General features: G+C 38.5%; 1 protein-coding gene and 1 pseudogene across 1 annotated transcript in view; both read left to right on the top strand.

The window, feature by feature from the left end:
* The window catches only part of SLC26A8 (solute carrier family 26 member 8), a 166,274-nt gene that overhangs the window by 12,622 nt on the left and 130,254 nt on the right, over positions 1 to 23,398 (top strand). The window contains exons 2-3 of the mRNA XM_044003389.1: positions 4,729 to 4,918; positions 10,360 to 10,499. Of these exons, the coding sequence (XP_043859324.1) occupies positions 4,758 to 4,918; positions 10,360 to 10,499 (301 nt within the window). The 5' untranslated portion in view covers positions 4,729 to 4,757. The remainder of the gene's footprint in view (positions 1 to 4,728; positions 4,919 to 10,359; positions 10,500 to 23,398) is intronic.
* On the top strand, positions 17,061 to 17,135 carry LOC122727010 (annotated as a pseudogene).

The following is a 23,398-nucleotide window of genomic DNA, read 5'->3' as shown; positions in this document are numbered from 1 at the left end:
TATAAGGATGCTAGATCTTAAGTGATAGTTTAGAGCCCTGGATCCTTCAGTATGATTTGGATTTATTTCCTGATTGTGTTCAGTACCTTCTGTTTGCCCACTTTGAAACTCAGCTGCCATTTTTTCTAGATCATTCTGGCCATTATATCTCAGCAAGAAGAGCATTAGAAACAAAATATAAAATATTTACCTACTCTTGTAGGAACTTATAAGATCCCCTGGAAAACTCAGACATTTGTAGTTTCCACCTCCAAGAAAAATATGATGGTGCTATTGAAGTTCTAGAAAAGATCTACAAAAATATGTAAGGGGTAAGAGTCTCATATAATATCAGGATTTTTAAAAATGAAGACTCCAATATGAAAAGATGAAAACTGAGGGTGAATATGGCAGAAGGTTTTAATTATGAAGGCTGTAAATAAGATAACACAGACTTAATCATGTTTCCTAGTTTCCTGTAACTAAAGAGCAGCCACTGAGCTTGAAATAATTAAGTTTAGGCTACATGAAAGGAAGCACTACTTTAGGGAATAACTTTATGCAGCTTATTAATTATCTCTGAGAGGTGAGATACTGAAATATAAATAAATACCGTAACTTCAAAAAATGCTTTAAATAAATTCATGAAGATGGAACATAATTGTATGTTTAGGGAAATTATAATGTTGTTGGGGGTACGTTCATCATCCTCATCCTCAACAGCACCACTAGGTGCTACAGTGAATAGAATGCTGGATCTGGAATCAGGAAGACCTGAGTTCAAATATGACCTCAGACACTTACTAGTTCTGTGACCCTGGGCAAGTCATTTAACCCTGTTTGCCTCAGTTCCTCATCTGTAAAATGAGCTGGAGAAGGACATGGTAAAACCAATCTAGGATCTTTGTCAAGAAAACCCCAAATGGGGCCACAAAGAGTTGGACACTGAACAACAACAGCAAGAATAACAACATGTGCCAGCACTGTACTATATACTGGGGATAAATAGACTTGCTTCAAAATTCTTTCACAGTTACTATTTTAAACTGTATTTCCTCCTCCTATTGCTTCCCCATACCATTGACTTTATCTCCTTTCACCCTGTCCCTCCTCAAAGTGTTTTGCTTCTGACTGCCCCTTCCCCCAATTTCCCTCCCTTCCTTCACCTCCCCCCTTATCCCCTTCCCCTTCTACTTGCCTTGCAGGGTAAGATAGATTACTATACTCTATTGAGTGGGCATGTTATTCCCTCTTTGAGCCTCTTTTCTGATGAGAGTAAAGCTCACTCACTCCCCAGCACCTCCCCCATCTTCTCCTCCACTCCATAAGCTTTTTCTTGCTTCTTTTATGTGAGATACTTATCCCATTCCACCTCTCCCTTTCCCTTCTCCCAGTACATTCCTCTCTCACCCCTTAATTTAATTTTTTAGAGATATCATCCCTTCACATTCAACTCACACCTGTGCCCTCTGTCTAAATATATTCCACCCAGCTGCCCTAATAATGAGAAAAGTTCTTGTAAGTTACAAGTATCATCTTCCCATGTAGGAATGTAAACAGTTTAATCTTTTAATATCCCTTAAGATTTCTTTTTCCTGTTTACCTTTTTTACTTCTCTAGAGTCTTATATTTGAAAGTCAAATTTTCTATTCAGCTCAGGTCTTTTCATCAAGAATGCCTGAAAGTCCTCTATTTCATTGAATTCCCATTTTCCCCTAAAGGATTATACTCAGTTTTGCTGGGTAGGTGATTCTTGGTTGTAATTCCAGTTCCTTTGCCATCCAGAACATCATATTCCAAGCCCTTCAATCCTTTAATGTAGAAGCTGCTAGATCTTGTGTTATCCTGATTGTGGCTCCACAATACTTGAATTGTTTCTTTCTGGCTGCTTGCAATATTTTCTCCTTGACCTGGGAGCTCTGGAATTTTTCTATAATTTTCCTGGGAGTTTACATTTTGGGATCTCTTTCAGGAAGTGATTAGTGGATTCTTTCAATTTCTATTTTACCTTTTAGTTCTTGAATATCAGCAATTTTCCCTGACAATTTCTTGGAAGATGATAACTAGGCTCTTTTTTTTGATCATGGCTTTCAGGTAGTCCAATAATTTTCAAATGATCTCTCCTGGATCTATTTTCCAGGTCAGTTGTTTTTCCAGTGAGATATTTCACATTGCCTTCTATTTTTTCAATCTTTTGGTTTTGCTTTATGGTTTCTTGGTTTCTCATAAAAGTCATTCACTTCTGTTTGCTCAATCCTAATTTTTAAGGAGTTATTTTCTTCAGAGAGCTTTTGTCTCTCATTTTTCATTTGACCAATCCGGCTTTTCAAGGCATTCTTTTCCTCATTGGCTTTTTGTATCTCTTTTACCATTTGGCCTAGTCTGTTTTTTAACTGTTATTTTATTCACTATTTTTTGTATCTCCTTTACAAAGCTGTTGACTTTTTTTTCATGATTTTCTAGCATCACTCTCATTTCTCTTTCCATTTTTTCCTCTACCTCTCTTACTTTATTTTCAAAATCCTTTTTGAGCCCTTCTATGGCCTGTGACCAATTCATATTTTTCTTGGAAACTTTGAATATAGGAGCTTTGACTATGTTGTCTTCTTCTGAGGGTGTATTTTGATCTTCCTTGTTGCCATAGAAATTTTCTATGGTCAGCATTTTTTTCTGTTTGTTCATTTTCCCAGCCTTTTTCTTGACTTTTAACTCTTTGTTAAAGTGGAGCACTGCTTCCAAGGTGGAGGGTAAGCCCAAACTTCAGTGGATTTGTACAGCTGTTTTCAGAGATAGTTCTAGGGATTTATAAGTTTTAAGTTCTTCCAAAGTAGTATGATTTAAGAAGAGGTATGTTTACTACTCTTCTGGCCTGCGCTCTGGTCTGCAAGCAACAAGATGCCTGCTTTTCTGCCCTGGAACTATGAACAGAGTCCCACTCCAATGTGGATACAAGCTCCAGTATGCTTATGCTCCTCCCAGGCCTGGGACAGCCACCGCAGACTGTGACCTGGATGGGAGTATGGGCAAAACAACAGAGTCTTGCCCCAGTGCTAGCAAAGAGATCCCTATAATCTCCTTCTGACCAATTGCTCGACCTCCTTACCATCTGTGGGCTAAGAGTTCCAGAAGCAGTTGCTGCTGCTGATGATTCAGAGGCTCCCAAGGGGTGCTCCTGGTTTGCTGGGGCTGGGTCTGCTAGGCTGCATTCCACTCTCACCCCAGTACAACAGACCTTTCTTGCTGACCTTAGAAGTTGTCTTTTGCTGGAAAATTATTCCACCCTGTCTTTTTGTGGGTTCTGCTGCACCAGGAATTGTCTTATGGCATTATTTGATGGTATTTGGAGGAGTCTTGGGGAAAGCTCAGGCCAGTCACTGCTTTTCCTCTGCTATCTTGGCTCTGCTCTTACTGGGGATAAATAGAAAAGCAAAAACATGGTCCTTCTCTCAGGAGCTCATATTCTAATGGGTGTGACAACAAGCAAACAACTATGTACATACAATATAGGTAAAGTGTAAAGAGGAAGTGGTCTAAGAGGGAAAGCAATACTTAGCAAGGGCCAGGTGCAGGGGGCAGGGAGAGGGTTGTTCTGGGAAACAAAATCAAGAATGCCCTTCCTCAATACATCTTTTAATATCACTGTTACAAAACAAGATGCTGGACTAGGTGGACCAAGACTCTGACCCATGGAAGAACAGCTGGGCAGCTAGGTGGTATAATGGATAGTGTTAGACTTGTAGTCAGGAAAACAAGAGTTAGAATCCTGCCTCAGATACTTGCTAGTTACCTGGCCCTGGGCAAGTCACTTAACTTTTCCTGTACCTCACAAGGTCATTGTGAGGATGCAGTGAGATAATAATATCTAGAGAGCTTTGTAAAATCTTAAAGCATTAAATGTTATGATGATCTTAACATAATTAGGAAATTGTGTGAATTAAATCTTCTAGAAAAGTATACATAATTTAATTCAACAAACATTTATTAACTACTTATAGTGTACAAGGAACTGTGGAAACAAAGACAAAAAACTAAAGTTAGCCCCTTCCCTAAAGGAGTTTGGATTCTCCTGGAGAGAGGTAGCATATACATAGATAAATTAATACAAGGTAATTTGAAGAGATAGAGAGGGTACCAAGCACAGGGAAGGTCAAGGATTAAATGGAAGTGTTACCAAAGCTGAACCTTGAATGAAACAAAGGATTCTGAGAAGTGGTAATGAGAATAGATTATATCCTTTACATGGGGGCACTGCTTGTTCTTAGGCATGGAGACAGAAGGTAGAATGTTGAGTTGGGTAGTCCAGTTTGACTGAAAGAACAAGTGAATGAAGGAGGGGAGTAATATGAAATGTCTGGAAAGGTTAGTTGGAGCCAGATTGTGGAAAACTTTAAATACTCCACCGAGGAGTTGGTAATTTATCTTTGAGATAATAGGAATCTGATGAAATTTCTGATTGTGGAAGTGGACGTTGTTAAATATCTGCTTTTAGAAGGATTATTGTGTCAGCTAGGTGGAGAAGAGAGAGAATGGAAATAGGGTGCTCAGTTAGAAGGTCATTGCACTAGTCTAGCAAAAGGTGATGCAGGTCTGAATTGGGGTAGTGGTTGTGTGAGTGGAGAGAAGGTATATGCTGTAGATATTGTGGAGGGAAATTTCTTTCCAGCTAAAAAAAAAAATCCTCCCAGCTTTGTCTCTAATTCTGTGTAATGGAGATGCTGATTGGGCTTAATTTCTTGTGCACGTATTCAGCAGGATTGCTGCGGCTAGAAAGAAGCACAATGGCTTCCAGTATTAAACATAAGGCTAGCAAATACTTCTATGATGTGAAAAGAGAAGTGTACAATGAAGAATCTTTTCAAAGAGAGCATAGAAGGAAAGGAGCTTCTTCAGGAAATGTAGATATCAATATCACCACAATTAAACACAGAGTGCAATGCCGGTGAGTATGTGTGTGACTACTTAATTGTTACAAAACAAGGCTGGGACTATGAGGCCTTCCCTGACTGCTATAGCCTGCCACAATATTTCCCTTTCCTAAATCCCTATATTCTTGCAGCCAGCACTGTACAATTTTTACTTGTTATCTAATTATTTTATATGTCTAATGTTTATTTCCCCAGCTAGTAAACTCCTTAAAAGAGGGAACCTAAAGTTACCTTAAAGTCTTAAAGTTACTTTGTAATCTAGAGTACCTCTGTAGTAATGGACAAATAGAATCATAGTATCTTAGAGTTGGAAGGTCCTTCAGGGGCTAATGGACAAATAGAATCATAGTATCTTAAAGTTGGAAGGTCCTTCTCATTATAACATATCCAATGACTGATCATCGAATCCTTGACTTTTCATGAGAAAAATCTATAACCTCTCAATGTTGTCTATTCCACTTTGCATAGCTCTAATTTTTAGAATACTTTTCTTCCATCCTTTCTAAATGTCCTCAGCATCCCATTGTTCCTAATTGTACCCTCTGAAACTAAGCAGCATAAATCCAATTCTTCTTTCACGGGTCAATGAAACTGCTGTTTAGTCATGTATCTTGTACTAATGAAGTTGAATTTTTGAACCAAGTGTAAGACTTTGCATTTATTTCTGTTGAATTTCTTCTTCTTTTATCTAACCCAATGTTCTGGACTGTTAGAATCCTTTTGGATTCTGACTTTGTCATCTACTCTCTCTATTAACAATCTCTCTGAGCTTTGTTTTGTCTATAAACTTAAGGAATGTTCCATCCATAGCTTTAATTCATTGGTAGAAATATTAAACAACACATGGTCTGACATAGAATTCTGGGGCACCCTGATTGCAGACCTCTTTCAAGTTCAAATCAAAGCATTCATTAGTGCTCCCTAATTCTGAATCCCCATAACTATACTATTGCTTTGCCTTCACCTTTCTCTCTATCTTTTTTCACAAGAATAACATAAGACTTTGTCGAACACTTTGCTAAAATCTCTCTTTATAGCACTCCCTACTTCAGTCAGTCCAATGACTGTCAAGAAAGGAAATAAGATTAGTTGAGAATGGCCTGTTCTTGAGGAAGCCAGTTGGAACCTTTCTGATCAACTCTTGTTTTTCCAGATATTCACTAACTATCCCTTTTAATGAACAAACATTCTTTAAGTACCAACCGTGTTCAAGACATGTGAGGTGTTTAAAAGACAAAAACAGAACAGCCCCTACCTTCGAGTAGCATATATTCTATACCACTTTAACAATAAATTCTAGAGTTTTCCAGGTATTGACATCAACCTCACTGACCTGGACTCTATGTAGACTCTATTAGTCTTTCCTATTTTGAAAACAGACATTTGCCCTTTTCCAGGCTTTCAGTACCTCTCCCTCCACAGTCTTTCAAACATTGCTGACAATGTGACTCAATGATCATTTCTACCAGAGCAGATTCTCAGTAAATAATTGCTGATTAATTGATTAGCTACAGTTATTTTGTCTCCAGCCAAAACACAGAAAGATAAGTTTAGTCAGAGTAGGTTTCATTATAGACCAAGTTGACTTCTGTCTCCACAGAAGTATGTTTCAGTGCTTCCATTCACACCTACATTGTACAGTCAGCACTTTAGACAATAATTTCCTTCCCTACCTTCTCTCATCTTTACCCTCTAGCCAGGTAAAGATGATGACATTTGACTACTTTACCCATGTCCATGCTTTTCTGGAACCTCACCTTCATGTAGACTGACCTCATGTTTTTTTCAGTTCTGTTTTCACTGACTTATCAGACCCTCTTTATCCATCATATCAAACCTCTACAAGAATGCACTAGATGCCAAAGGGAGAGCACTCAAGTAGGAAGATGAATGTGTTAATGCCCTCCCCACTAGAGTTGCAGTTAGGGCTGTTTTCTCCCACACCTTGTTTACCCTGAGTTATAGTCATTAACCACTTCCCCCACTCCTATACCACACAATGTTTTCTCTAATCCTTTGTTTGTATCAAAAGACAGATGCTGTAAGAGCATTAATGCTACACATAATTTCATCTACTACAAATTAAGTCTTTTCTTATGACTTTGCTGAAATTCCCACTTCTTTTTCTGTCATCATTTGCCCATAAGCTGAAAATCTTGTCATCTTTCTCCATCGTGAAACTGAAATCCAAGTTGCCTTTCCTTCCTTATTTCCTTCTCCTACCTTTCTTAATTCCTTCTTTTGAAAAATAGACTGCCAGGGCAGCTAGTTGGCACAGTGGATAAAGCACCGGTCCTGGATTCAGGAGGACCTCAGACACTTGACACTTATTAGCTGTGTGACCCTGGGCAAGTCACTTAACCCTCATTGCCCCACAAAAAAGAAAAGAAAAATATACTGGCCTTTTTATCTCCTAAACTCTTACCTATTCTCCTCTCTTTTTAATTTCCTCCCTTATATCCTACTTTATTGACAACCTTTTCTCAACTGGATCTTTTCTTTTTGCTTTCAAACACATACACTTAGTCCATTTGTGAAAAACCTTTTCATTTATCTTCGTGTATCTTTTCTGACATTCACACCCTTACTGTTTACTTACTTTTGCTATATCTCCTTTCCTCAAACTCCAACCCTGAGCCTTAAGGCTTTTGTTCATCCTCACTGCTCCACTATATGTCAACTAATGTCATTATGCCATGCCTAGAAGCACTGGCACTACAGTCAGAATGCATATGGGGAGAAGTGAAACCTGGAGTTGACACATGAGCAAATATCTCCCATCCTAAGCATTCCTCTTCTTTACATAACCCTTGTGTCAGCAATTCTGTCATAAACCAAAGGGCCTACTTTTCTCATTCTTTTAAGGCTCCTTTCCCATACAAGAATCCTTTCCCCCCTTCCCCATAGCAGTCTTGAACTTTTTCTGTCTCTATCTCCTCCCAAATCTTTGTGCCATTCCTTGTGGCTCTGTAGTATAGCCATCCAATCCTCCAGTTTCCTAATTGTGTGAAGGGTAACTATCTATAGTATTTCAAACTTTTGATGCCACCTTTATGGTGCAAGATGAAGTTATAATTTCCTTGTCCCTCTCTTCTATCAGCCATTGCTATTGCTCTTCTTTTATCGTCCTTTATCTTTTCTCTAGTCTCTCCTAATTACCACATCAACCCATCACCCTTACCTTGGGGTGGAAATATTTTATATTTACCTCAAACAAGAGAAGGAAAAGGGAAGGGAAAAATATCCTAGCACTAATTATATGCACATATTGACATAATTAGGGAGAGTCACTTCTATTCCTATCTCAGTATCCAAATCTCTCTTGGACCAGCATCTGTGGATTGACTTGTTTCCATCAGCCTAGCAACTGCTAGACTGAATAGAATTTTATGGTGCCAGATATAATTGTTGAACATATATCTTCATTCCTATATTTGCCAATGTCTCTTATTACTACTAATAATTTGTTATCTATCAACAGCTTTTCAATGAAAAAACCTCTAATATATTTGCTTTAAAATTCTTTATTGACATTATTACCACTTCCTCTCTTACTCTACATATAGTTTGGAGCCTCTGGTTTAGCAGGAACTAAAATGTGAAGAAACTTGAGATTTTCTTCCCTATTTTTATATTCCTACTATTAGGAAAATGCTTTAATTTTATTTTTAAAATTTTTATTGTTATCTTTTTTCCTGTCACCTACATTTCCCAGTGTATCTCTCTGAGAGGCATCCCTCATATCAGAGAATAAAAAAGAAGGGGAAAAGTTCAGCAAAACTTACTCACTGAGGGGGCAGCTAGGTGGCACAGTGGATAGAGCACCTACCCTGGATTCAGGAGGACCTGAGTTCAAATCTGGCCTCAGGACACTTGACACTTACTAGCTGTGTGACCCTGGGCAAGTCACTTAACCCTCATTGCCCTACAAAAAACAAAAACTAAAACAAATAAACAAAACACCTAACTCGCTGAAAAAAATTTTACGTTTACTCCGTGTTTCACACCTGTAGGCCCCCAGCTTTGTGAAGAAGGTCTGGGAAAGGTGTCTTCCTATATCTTTTCTTTGGGGCAAATCTTGGTCATTATAATTTTACAGCATTTAATTTCTATTGTTTCATTATTATTCTTTCCATTTACATCCTTGTGTGGTCATTTGTACATATTGCTTTCCTAGTTCTGCTTACTTTACTCTGTATCAGTTCATAGAAGTTTGATCATGCTTTTCTAAATTCATTATAGACATAATTTCTGATAGTATGGTAATAATTTCATTCCATTTGTGCATCTCAATTTGTTTAATTTTTACTAATCAGTGGTCATCTCTTTTTGTTTCTTGTTCTTTGCTACTACAAAAAAGTGTTTCTATAAATATTTTAGCACATATGCAGTCTTTTTATTTTGTCATTTCCTTTCTTGGGCTCATTGTCTATCAGAGGGATCTCTGGGTTAAAGGGCACAGACATTTTGGATAGCATAATTCTGAATTTCTTTAGGAAAGCTCATTTAAACCAAAATATTTAATAATTATCTCCATATCCTCAAGGAGTAGACAAGTGCATTAGTAGAAGTCAGCTAAAAAAAAAAAAAAAGATGTCACTCCTCTCTAGCATTGTGTGAGAATTTGAGCTGGAGAGTAAGAACAGAAAATCGAGCATAAGAAGCTGATTGCATCTTCACTGTGACTTCTTTTTTTGTTATTTGATATATTCGGAATCTAGAATTTTAGAGCCATAGTCCAATATAAATATAAATAAAGAGTCCTCTAAAACTGAATGGAAAAGTTTTCTTTTTAATTTATCTATGCCGTTATCCCCCTTTAATAGTACAAATAATGAAATATTAACTATTTGTGTTAATCCTCTTCTTGTCTTCCTGTGTATTCCAAATTTCTCAGACTTAGAGACTAACTTTTCCATATTCTGCAAATCCTTTATGTTCTAGGACAAAGGCATAGTACTTATGACTTTGTTCTAAATGCCAGGTAAAGTGTTAAAGTGTAAATTGTAAGAGTGTCAAGTGTAAGCGTAAAGGGCCAGGTAAAAATGTTAGTTGATCATATTGAGAGTAAATTGTAATACCTCATCTATCTCCCCATGCCAGTAGACAGAAACAAAAGTCCAGGCCGTTCCATTGGACAGCTCTTCTCTTTCTTTACTCCTTAACATTATCGTGGAAAGAGGGTAAAAGGACTAAGTGCTGTATTCTTTCTCTAGAATACCCAAACATGTTCCAGGCTCAAATGCTTTCATTTAATCAAATTAATGCTCTCCAACAGTATGTCTAGTACCAAACAGAACACAGAACTGGTCCACTGCCAGGACCACCATTTTTTAAATAGCCCACACAACTGATATGTGTAGGAAAGGGAGGGTGACACATAGGAATGTGGGGAGGACTACATGTCTTTTGAGTTCTAGAGGGCTATAACTAAAACTATTCTGCTTCCTCACAGGTGCTCATGGAAGAGATTTAAAAAAGTCATTTTTGGCATCTTTCCCTTCCTAGAATGGATGTGTGTATACCGATTCAAGGACTGGCTTCTTGGAGATTTGCTTGCTGGCTTAAATGTTGGCCTTGTACAAGTTCCCCAAGGTAAGGAATTTGTGAAGAAGAGGGAGGGATCACTGGAGTTAAAACCTTGCCCTCTTGTTCTTGGTGAGTGATGACTTGTCCTGTTTGAGTAAAAAGGAAAGTTAATTGTATACATTTTACTATCATTCATTTGACTACTTGCAAGTTTTCTAATTTTCTGATGTGGCTCACCCAATTCAATCTGGAACCCTGAGAACCATCTAAAAGAGTGCAAAATCTCCAAATAATCCTGGAATTTCTCCTTTTCTCCATTCTTTTAAGGGTAGCCCTGGCCAGAAGCAGGCATCATGATGTCACTCCAAACTAAAATGATTCAACTGGCTCTAAACTTTCAAGTTTAGAGGTCCCTAGAGCAATCCCAGGGTATCTCATGGCTATCCTGAGGCCTCTGACACAGTCTTTGGCCTATAGTCATCCAGCTTATCCTTATGGTATCAGCTCAAGTTGATCATTTTTGAAACACACTCAGTTATAGGAGAAAGTCTTTAATGTGGTATCCTTTTAAAGAATAAGATAGTAGTAAGTCAGTTCTTGATTACAGCACTGATGGAGGACACTCAAGAACCATTGGTGAATCTCTGCTTCTGAGTGGACAAATCACAGTGTTGTTCAATATGAAATTTTAAATTGACTTTGTAGTATGTATTTATACTTAAATGTGAATTTAATGCTAATGATTTGGTGATCTTTTCAAACAAATAAATAAATAAACCCCCCAAAATCAAGCCACATTTCACAGGAACTAATCCAATGTCTCTTGGTAGAATGGTGGTAACCTGGGGTTTTTGCAGGTTCTTCTGGGAGAACATAAGCCCCAACTTTGTTAAATGTCCTTGAGATCTGTTGTCTAAGGATGAATCTAGTAAAACTTGGAAACATTGAGGTGGTTGGTTTCAAAGACCATTTCCTAAGTTATAAATGAACTTTCATCTGTGTCATTTGATCTGTGCCTTACTGACCAAATTAGATATTTGAAATTCTGAGGTAAGAAAAAGCCACATTAATGAGACCTTACTTAGAAAGTGCTAGTCTAATTTTTCATTTCTGTTCCACATCTCAATGCCTCCTTGGAACCCTGTTTAATTTGGAAATAAATACTTCATCTGTCAGGGTAATGCAAAATACCTCTCATAAACTTCCCCTCAGCAAAAAGGACAATTCAAGTGTTTGGGTTTTTAAAAGCATCCTTACTGTGCAGCAGTCTGTTGGATGCATGTAAAGTAAGTGTTTATAATGTTAACCAGGAAAATGGTGAAGAAAGGCAGAGATTTCAGTACTTTGATGGATCTATGATTAAACTGAGCACTCCCTCCAGTGATGCAGATTATAATCATCTATCCATGCTTTTACATCTTCTGTGACTCTTGTCTAGGTCCTCTCATAAGCCTCTGGAGGAATAGGGGAATTGCATCCAAAGTACTGGCCACTATTTTCTAGCTCTTCTGCCAACTGGGGGTTTGAGAGCAGCACTTGAGATGTCCATCTGTTGCCCCTCTTCCTGTGTCACTGGCCTATTTCCTATTCTTTTTTTTTTTTAGGGCAATGGGGTTTAAGTGACTTGCCCAGGGTCACACAGCTAAGTAAGTGTCTGAGGCTGGGTTTGAACTCAGGTCCTCCTGAATCCAAGGCTAGTGCCTTATCCACTACACCACCTAGCTGCCCCCTCTATTTCCTATTCTGACTGGAAAATTCTTTGACCTCTTTTACATTCCTTTTTTCCTTACTTCTTCACTTTACAAAGTATCTTCTCTTAAAATGCAAAATCCTTAGCCTGGCATTTATTGTTCTTTGTAATCTCAGTCTTACTTCATAATATTTCCCATCACACATTCTCCATTTCAGTCAAACTGACCAACTAGTTGTTCGCCATACAAGATGTCCCATTTTGTACCTCAAACCATGCCTTTGCATAAGTACTCTCCTGTATTTGAAATATTCTTGTAGGGAGGCTAGGTACCATGATGTATAGAGGAGTGGACTTGGAATCAGGAAGACCGGAGTTCAAATTCAACTTCAGACACTTACTAGATGTATGCCCCTGGACCAGTCACTTAACCTCTCTCTGCCTCAGTTTCCTCATATGTAAAATGAGGATAATAATAGTACCTCACAAGATTGTTGTAAGGATTAAATAAGATAATACATGTAAAGCACTTTGGAAACCTTAAAAGTTATTTGAATTCATGAAGAAGAATCTTTCTGAGTTCAGGTATAGCATTCTATTCACTGCACCACCTACCCTTTCCTTAAATGTAGTGCTCAGAATTGAACCCAGTATTCCAAATGTGCTCTTCCCTCCAAAAAAAATGCCACCCTTACCTCCCTGAACCTTTGACATTTTTCTTCTTAATGCATTAAGTTTATTGACTTCTATATCATAGTTTTCATTTCTATGTCATAGGTTTACATTTCTGCCCAAGACATATTCCTAACTCTCTCCTTTACTTTTTCTACTACACTCCAGAAACCTCTTCATTCTGCTTACTTCATTCAAGTTTACTTCATTCCTGGAATTCATGAACACTTTGGAAATACCTTCTAGTCCTGGATTGACTACTTCACCCCAAAATTTCTAGTTTTACAAGGAAATCAAGGACAGCAATGTCTTCATTCCTATCCAGGCTGCACTCCTGACTTTCTTCCAAATTTTCTCTACCATCTCTTTGCCCAGTGTACCATCATCTCCAGTCCCCAGGCCCTTTTGCTTCTATCCTACACCAAATTATCTGTGGAATTACAATCTTTCATCCCCAACTGCCTTTCATACATCTCAAACTAGATGTTGAGTAGACATTTTAAACTACACATATCCAAAATGGAACTCATTATCTTTTCCCCTAAATTTTTTCCCTTCCCCAGTACTGTAGAGGGCAACATTATTCTTCAAGTCCCTCAGGATCACAATCTAGGAGTCATCCTGTATGCCTCTTGATCTCTTCCCCTCCATATTCAATCTGTTGATTTCATCTTTGCAACATTTATCTCAAATATGCCTCCTCTCCCTTAACACTGTCACCACTCTAGTACAGGCCCTCATCACCTCACACCTGCTGGTGGGTCTGCCTACCTCAGGTGTCTCCACTCCAATCCATGCCCCTAAGGGGCAGCTAGGTGGTGCAGTGGATAGAGCACCGGCCCTGGATTCAGGAGGACCTGAGTTCAAATCTGGCTTCAGATACTTGACACTTACTAGCTGTGTGACCCCGGGCAAGTCACTTAACCTTCATTGCCTGACAAAATAAACAAATAATATAAATTTAAAAAAAAAAGAATTAATGATACATAGATGGGAGTCTTCTGTGCAATTTACATGATTTTAGTTTCTTTTTTTTCTTATCCCTTAGCCATATTTTCCAATTGTGAATAGCCAATTTTTCAACTGACTTTCAGTGATCTTGGAAGTAAGATTGAATGAGAGAGACATAAAGTGAAATCAAGAGTTTAATACACGCACTGTCTAGTCTGGTCTAGCTTATGGTGAAGGCTAAAGAAGGTGTTGTAGTCATGTAGTGCCCAAGAATTTTCCATGTTAAAGACTCCACTTCAGCTGTTATGCTTAATCATCCAAAGTGCATTCTCGCCACAACAACCCAAACTCTGTCTTGTCAGTTTCTACCTCCATTTCTTTCCTGTCGATATTTCCCTTATTTTACTGACGTACTTCTTCCCTTTTAATAAGTGACCCCATCTAGTGTACTGACTCAGACCTGTGCTCTGGATCCCAACTTGCCTCTTACCTTAGAGCCACTGACTGTCTACCTAATGAGACTCTCCACTGACCTTTCAGATTCAGTGTCAGTGCTATCCAATCATCTGATCCTGACCCTCCTCTCCACCTGTTTGTTATGGGTTCCCCTTGCTAGTCTTCTAGGCCAAACAGGCTCATCCTACAGACTGTGACACAGTTCTCCGGGGTGCAGCTGAGGTGTCGCAGTGTAAATCACTGAAACCTCAGGACCAACAGATTGAGGTGGCTTTGGGAGATAGACTGGATCAAAAGCTTGTGAACAATATACTACTAGATATCTTGTACTGTTCTATGTTACATGGCAATGGGCATCAGCCAAAAACATTATGAAAGGACCAGAGGCAAAACTGTATGTATGGACATGACTTCTCCCTGACATGAAGGGCCTGGATAACTTTTAGGGGACCTCTCATTTATTTGGCTCACTTCTTCTACTTAGGTGGAAGCTGGTCAGTATCTGCCATTCCTCTTATTTTTAGCACCAGTTTTCCACCAATCCCATAGTGCTTCAAACATAGAACAGGACTTATTCATACATTAAAGGACACATCTAAATCCTCTGAGTTGATTACCCCTTTCCTTCCTGTGGAGGCCCAATTTCTCCTGCTCTAGGAGACCTGCATATGATTCAGATCAACCATAGGTCTAACAAAGAGAGAGAGGCTTGGGGTTTGGTCCTCTGTATTCATAATCTCATATACTGTTGCTTCTTCCACTGCTCTGTTTCCCTGCTGTGTTATTAATTCTACTACAGAGAAAGGATTCTTAGCCATTTCTTTGGTCTCCTCTGGTAACCTGTTGTTGTTTTTCAGTTTTCTAAAGCTACTGGGCCCTGGTTCTTGCTTACTTCCTTGCCTCCTCCCCCAACTTATTCTCACCAATGATATTATTTCTAGAAAAAGTCCCAGGTTTTCAGCTGTACTATCCTGTGTCAGGGGCTTTTGCTCACCTCATTTCTAATTTGTCCCTGTTGACTGAGAGCAAAACCGAGAACTGAAATAATTTAGAAGTTTATTAAGTTGTCCAGCACAGGGGAGAACTGAAAAAAAAGGTGACCCCCCCCCTCCCTCCAAGTGTCTGTAAATTTCACATTGTATAGGATTCAAAGGAACAAGGAAACAGTTGCTAATTGGCCAGCATAGTGGCAGTTTCCATATAAGATATATGAATTGCTTGAGATGTATAGAGAAAACTCCTTATATTAATCTTCAGATCTAACTGGGTTTCTGGTCAGCATAACCTAGGTCCTGAGTTAGGCATTAAATAGATTTAGTCTCTAAATAACAGGTGTGGTTTCTCAGCTATGCAGAGCTTGGTTCAAACAGTGCAACAAAGTTTTCCCATACCTCCCTGAGAATTACCAACATGTCTGATGAGTGTAGGCTGTGGCATCAGCATCTACTCTGCCTCTCCCTGGCCTATAATGTATGCTGAACTCACAGTTGTCCATCTCTGGTTAGTATTGTCCAACTTAACATATAATTATCAGAAGACAGGTTAATGGATTATTGTCCTAAAACTAAGTTCTCCATGCATTGTTTTAGAAATTTTCAGGGATAGCCAAGAACTCCAAATTGTGGGTGGGATAATAGGTCTCAATATCTGTGAGTTGTCAACAGACAAATACAGCAGGCTTCTGGTAGTCAGCATTTTCTTAGTACGAGATTGTTCCTAGGCTCTCTAAGCTGGTGTCAGAACCAGAGCAGAAAAAGCCATCACCAGGACAAGTGCATGACAGCTGGTCAAATGCTTTGAAGGCTTTTTCATTCCAGCAATGTCTAAAGAGCACCAGGGAATTCAATCTGCACTTTTCCTTCTGCTCAGGATGTTTGTCAGCTTGCCCCTCTGGTTATGGTTTTCTTCCAGCAGTATATCCACAGGTTAGATTATAGACAGGTTTTGCTATGATGGCATAGTTTTATACACATCTCTGATGATGATGATAACCCAAATTTACATTCTTTAAAGTTTGCAAAGCACTTTATATACATTGTCATGTTTGAGCCTTATAACGACCTCGTGAGGTCAGTAATAAAGTTATTATTATTCCCATTTTATAAATGAGAAAAACTGAGTCTCATAGGAGGTTAAATGATATGTTCATAATCATATAGCTATTAAATGTCAGAGGTGGGTGGGAACCTAAGTCTTCTCAATTCCAAGTCCAGCGCTCTCTCTCTCTATTGCCTTTCTTGGCCAGTGAATCCTGTAAGTGTCTTCAGTTCACAATAATTATTTGGATGTTGCTAGTTAATGCACATTTTCATTTTTTTCAGGGCTACTATTCACAGCTTGCTGAGATACTTCACAATCCACGTATTTGACAGAGATACCATAAAACTGACATTTGTCAATTGATAACTTTAGCCTGGCATTCTCTATCAAATCTGAAAGTTTCATTCGTCTTTCTTTATATTTTTCCAGTGTCTAATTAGTTAACAAGCATTTATTAAATGCTATCTGTGTGCTGGGCACTGTGCTAAGCTCTTAGGGTATAAGAAAAGGGAAATACAGAGTCTCTGACCTCAAGAAACTGACATTCTTATAGGAGAGATAGTGTGCAAATAGCCATATGCACATGCACATAGACATAGACACCCACACAGAAAAGATATGTACCCACCTACAAAGTGTATACGGAGTAAGAGGAGGGTGATCTCAGAGGCAGTGCACTAGCAAGGGGCAAGAGATGGAGAAGAGCTGGGAAAGGCCTCGGAGAAGATGGGATTGAAGTGGTCTGGAAGGAAGCCAGGAAAGCCATAAGGTGGTGTCGAGGAGGAAGAGCTTTCCAGGCATTGAAAAGGCAGGGTATCATGCTCGCTTTGGCAGCACATATACTAAAATTGGAACAATACAGAGAAGATTAGCATGGCCCCTGCGCAAGGATGGTGATGACATGAGGTGCCAGTGCCATGGCAACAGCTACAACCAGTGTGTGGAACACCCTGCAGTTTGCAGAGCCCCAGGCCAGTGCGCCCCGAGGCATAAAAACCTCAAATAACAATTCTTTACAATCCTAATATTCTCAATCTTCTCCTGGATTACCATTCCTAGTCAGGCATATATTCTAGAGCAGAAGTGTCAAACATGTACAAAGGGGCTACAAAACTCCCTAGTGGTCCTGAACCAAATTAAAATATAATTGGGATTTTTTTCTTTAGAATAAAATAGGAAATATTTTATTGGAAAAACAGCTGACCTGGGAAATAGATCCAGAAGAGACAATTTAAGAACCACTGGACTTGATCCAAGGCAGTCCCAAAGGACTAACTTCCAAAAAAAGAACTGATATTAATTGAACACAGACTGAAGCACGATATTTTTCACTTTCATTTTTTTCTTTTAAGTTTTCTTATACAAAATGACTAATATGGTAATGCTCTACATAATTACACATGTATAACCCATATCTGACTGCTTACTGCCTCAGGGAGGGGTAGGTGAGGGAGAGAAGGAGAGATAAAACTTTAAATGAAAAAGGTTTATTTTTTTTCACATTGATTTTTAAAAACTTTGTGTTCTAAATTTTCTTCCTCCCTCCCTCCTCAACCCTCCCTAGGAATTCAGTATAAGTCATACACACGCAGTCATGCAAAACATCTTCACACTAGTCAGGTTGTGAAAGAAAATAGAATAACTTTAGGAAGAGGAGCTAACAAATAAAATTATACTTTAATCGGGGCGGCTAGGTGGCGCAGTGGATAAAGCACCAGCCCTGGATTCAGGAGTACCTGAGTTCAAATCTGGCCTCAGACACTTGACACTTACTAGCTGTGTGACCCTGGGCAAATCACTTAACCCCCATTGCCCCGCCAAAAAAAAAAAAATATATATATATATATATACTTTAATCTACATTCAGATACCATCAGTTCTTCCTCTGTTGATGGTTTTCATTTTTTCATACGTCCTTCTGATATCATCTTGCTCATCATTTCTTTCACAATTACTATTTCCAACTGTATTACCCTCCATACTATTCCCTCCTGTTGATATTTACTCTATTCTCCATCCTCTGTCCTATCAATCCTTGAAATTGTTTTGCTTTTTACTGCCTCCTCACCCAATCTGCCCTCCCTGCCTTCACCTCTCCCTCCCCTTATCCCCTTCCCCTCCCACTTTCTCTCAAGGCATAATATATCACTATAACCACTTGAATGTGTCTGTTATTCCCTCCTTGAGCCAATTCTTATGAGAGCAAGATATGCTCACTCCCCTGCTCCTTCCCCATCTTCCCCTCCACTCTATAAGCTTTTTCTTGTTTCTTTTATGTGAGCTACTTTCCCCCAGTCCACCTCTCCCTTTCCCTTTCTTCCAGTGCATTCTCTTACCCCTTTATTTTATTTTATTTTATTTTATTTTTTTGCAGGGCAATGGGGGTTAAGTGACTTGCCCAGGGTCACACAGCTAGTAAGTGTCAAGTGTCTGAGGCCGGATTTGAACTCAGGTACTCCTGAATCCAGAGCCGGTGCTTTATCCACTGCACCACCTAGCCGCCCCCCCCTTAACTTTATTTTAAAGATGTCATCATGGGTCAGCTAGGTGACACAGTGGACAAAGCACCAGCCCTGGATCCAAGAGGCCCTGAGCTCAAATCTAGCCCCAGACATAAACCACCCCATCCTGCCTGCCCCACAAAAATGAGAATAAACAAAAAATAAATGCTTTACAGATATCATCTCTTCATATTCAATTCACATCTGTGCCCTCTGTCTAAGTATATTCCTTTCAGCTGCCCTATTACTGAGAAAGTTCTTATGAGTTAGAAGTATTATCTTCCCATGTAGGAATGCCCATCAATAGGGGAATGGCTAAACAAGTTGTAGTACATGAATGTAATGGAATACTATTGTGCTGGTAGAAATGATGAGCAGGAGGAGTTCAGAGAAACCTGGAAGGACTTACATGAACTGATGCTGACTGAGAGGAGCAGAACCAGGAGAACATTGTACATAGTAACAACAACATTGTATGATGAAAAATGGGGATAGACTTGGCTCTTCTCAGCAGTGCAATGATCTAAAACAGTTTCAAAGAACTCATGATAGAAAATGTTCTCAACATCCAGAAAAAAGAACTGTGAATTATGAATTCAGATTGAACCATACTGTTGCTACTTTTAGACTGTTTTTTTCCCCTTCTTTTTTGAGGTTTTTCCCTTGTGCTCTAATTCTTCTTTCACAAGATAGTGTAGAAATATGTTTAATGTGATTAATGTGATATCAGACTGCTTTCTGTCTTGGGGAAGAGGGAAGGAAGGGAGGGTGGGAGAAAAAAATTTGGAACTAAAAATCCTGTGAAAACAAATGTTGAAAACTATCCTTATATGTAACTGGAAAATAATAAAATACTAAAAAAATTAATATCCCTTGTGATTTCTTTTTCCTGTTTACCTTTTTATGCTTCTCTAGGGTCCTGTATTTGAAAGTCATATTTTCTATTCAGTTCAGGTCTTTTCATCATGAATGCCTGAAAGTCCTCTGCCTGGCCTCTCCTTACCCCTATTTTCTCTTTATTTACATAACTTCCACCCTACTTTAGGCCCTTATCACTCTCTCCTGGACTATTGCAACTGCCTCCTAATTGATCTACTGCATTAAGTCTCTCCCCTCTCCAGTCTTTCCTTCATGCAGCTGCCACAGTAGTCTTCCTTAAGTAAAAGTTTGAGTGTGTCATATACCTACTCAATAAATCTAGTGGATCCCTACTGATTCTAAGTTCAAATATTATTTTGTCTTTAGCTCATCCTTTAATTTTTATATTTTTGTATAAATTTTATAATTTACATAATTATTAGGACAGTACATTAGCACATACATGTAATTTAGCAATAAGTAATATATGCTAAAATATTGTAATCAAGGGTTATACAAAAATAATTAAGTATAGGCTTTATCTTATCTTACTGATCCTATCTGTAGCCCTGGGAAATCCTCCCCAGGATGGCATATTTATTGTTTTTGTTTTTTTAAACACGAAGCAAAAGTCCTATAGTTATACAATTATATGTGTTGTACCAAAGTTTCACACCTCTTTCCTATCCTTGTTTAAGATAGAAGCTTCAGGGGCAGCTAGATGGCGCAGTGGATAGAGCACTGGCCCTGGAGTCAGGAGTACCTGAGTTCAAATCCAGCCTCAGACACTTAACACTTACTAGCTGTGTGACCCTGGGCAAGTCACTTAACCCCAATTGCCTCACTAAAAAAAAAAAGAAAAGAAAAGAAGATAGAAGCTTTACATTTGTACTGACCCTATATAACTTCATCTTCCTACTCTTTTTTAAAATTTGTAATTGCCAAAATTAATTCTTCTCTTTCATCTTTGTCTTCCCCCCATGCTCAACTATGTTATTTAATAGTTAACCAAAACAATATAACTGTTGTTTCATTCCACCCCCTCCCATCCTGCTCCCTGCATTGAAATAATGACTAGTTGATTCCAGTTCAAAATTATATATTGATTAAAGGACTTAATTTGATAAAACAGGTCTGGTCCAGGCTCTTTGCTTTTGTTGGTTTTTCAGATCAAAAGGTGCTCTGAGGTTGACCTTTTCCATGTGATTTTCTCAGGTGCCTTGATTTTTTTTTAATTAGCAGGAGATAATTTACTCCAAACAATTTATTTAGAATTTTTATTTTCCCAAATTACACATAAAAACAAATTTTGACATCAATTTTTTAAAACTTCGTGCTCCAAATTCTTTTCCTCTCTCCCTCCCAACCTCCCGCCAAGAACTCAAGCAATTCAATATAAGTTATACATGAGTAGTCATGCAAAATATCTCCACATTAGCCAGGTTGTGAAAGAAAACAGACAAAAACAAAACTTCAGATAAAGGAATTAACAAAAAATTATGCTTCAATCTGTTTTCAGATACCATCCGTTCTTTCTATGTAGATGGATTGTATTTTTCATAAGTCCTTCATAGTTGTCGTAGATCACTGCATTGCTGAAAATAACCAAGTCATTCACAGCAGATCATCTTACAATATTGCTGTTATTTTGTACACAGTACATTTCACTCTGCATCAACTCATGTAGGTCTTTCCAGGTTTTTCTGATAGCATCCTGCTCATCATTTTTTAAAAATAATAAACTACATTTATATAGTACTTTATTCATTTATTTGGAATTTCCCCCCACCTTACATATAAAAACTTTGTGAATTTTAAAACTTTGTGTTCCAAATTTTCTTTCTTCCTCTCTATTTCCCCCTTAAGAACTCAAGCAATTCAACATAAGTTATACATGTGCAGTCATATAAAACATAGCAGACAAGAAATTTTAGAAAAAGGAACTAGCAACAACAACAACAAAATATACACCTTGTAAATGAAGTCACATAAGCCAAAGGAATCTTGCATTTAAATCACTGGGAAATACATATAAGGCTCTACCAGTTTAAATTCACAACTTTTACAACTGGATCAGCTCAAAGTGTGCTGGGGTAAATATTATAAGCCATTGTTGCTAAAGTTTCTTACTCTACTATACTAGATGGAGAGTGGGTAGGGTTTGATGATTTTTAGTCTCTAAGGAGTCTGGTCTCACTTTGACAGGGTGTGACCCTACTTTCTTAAACCACAGTCCTTCAGAATTTTAACAGGGATTATGATTCTACTTAGGCATGGAGCCCAGGGAACTTAAAAGAGATCTAATACAGTGATTCCCAATTTGTTTGATGTAAGAAAACACTTAAGGTATTATAGAGTAGTCACATATAAACCCTAGTATGTAATTATCCAGAATGTAGCACTGAGAATGACATAATCACAATAGCCAACATTTATATAGTGCTTGATATATGATTTGGGCAAGGCACTGTGTTAAGTACTTTACAAGCAACTTGTTCCCCACAGGCAACCCTGGGAGGTGGGTAGACTTAACTAAAAGATGCTTTTTCACTTTAACTGTAACAGACAACAAAAAACTAAAATATTTTACTTTCCTCTAAGATAGCTGATTTCACTGAATTTTTTTTCTTTACAAACAAAACAGGGAAAAATGTATCTGACTTTTAACTTTATTAATTAATAGTTATATGTCTGTCCTACAAGCTTTTTTCATCACTAATTGTTCCCATATTATTCTGAGATATTTGTAGTCCACCTTATTTACTAGCAAGTAGATGGCAAATTTAGGAACCTTTATCTCATAATCTTAGCTCAGATATTTAAATATTCATTTCAGCAACAAATACTTTACAAGTAACATGAAGTGATTACAGAAATTTGCTATAAAAGGAAAAAGGAGGGACAAAGGTATAGCTTTGTATAATACTTGCCCATCTCAGTTTGAGTCCAGATGAGAGTTATATCTGTCAGCCAGTCATGTCATTAGTAGGGTTATTGTAGCCATGCTCAGATTTAGTCAGATGGGAAAAGTTCCTGTTCAAAAAAGGAAATGGTATAATAGGGAAACTGTGTCAAGAGGGTCTTACCTTAGCCATGCTGAGGTTGTCCCCCTCAACTTTTCTCAGGTATTGTAAGTGCTAGAATTAGCCTCAGCCACCCTGAATGGCTCCCTCTCCCCCCTTCCCCCCAACATGCAAGCCTCGTGCACCACGCCCCAGGTTCCTCTGTTCAGCAGAGATGCACGTGGGAGGCTTGAGGGAAGTCAGAGCTTCCTCCACCCAGTCCCAGCTCCAGGAGTACATGGCAGGAAGGCTTAGTGCCATGGCTGGCCTTGGGCCCGGCCCTGGTGGTGCCAACAAATTAGTTTGGCGTGCGTAGGCATAGTGGGCCCAGGTTTGAAGGGTTATATAGCCTGGGGCAAGAGAGTTGCCAGGGAAACAGTATGGAAAGAAAAGGGGGCAGACAGTGAAAGTGGAGAAGGTAGCAAAAGAAGCAACTGAAGGAGAAAGTGCAAGCAGGGAGATTGGGGAAGGCGAACAGGAAGAGGTGTGGTTGCAGGCTGTGGCAGCAGCGGCCAGCATACTCTCAGGTGAGAGACGGCAAATGGCAGGGGAGAAAGTTTAAAACTGCAATCATGTTGTATTTCTCTTTATATTTAATTCTGAGTTTGTTTCATATAAATAAACCCTGCTTTGATTATTTAAAAAAAAAACCAAAGAGGTGTTTGCTTATCAATTTGGGAGAAGCAGTGGGGAATTTATAAACAGCCCATACTAAGTTAAAAGCAGTCAGATAGC

The sequence above is a fragment of the Dromiciops gliroides genome, chromosome 4, assembly GCF_019393635.1.
Source record: "Dromiciops gliroides isolate mDroGli1 chromosome 4, mDroGli1.pri, whole genome shotgun sequence".
Taxonomy (NCBI): domain Eukaryota; kingdom Metazoa; phylum Chordata; class Mammalia; order Microbiotheria; family Microbiotheriidae; genus Dromiciops; species Dromiciops gliroides.
The sequence above is the reverse complement of the archived record's forward strand: the minus strand, read 5'-3'. Positions and strand labels throughout refer to the sequence as shown.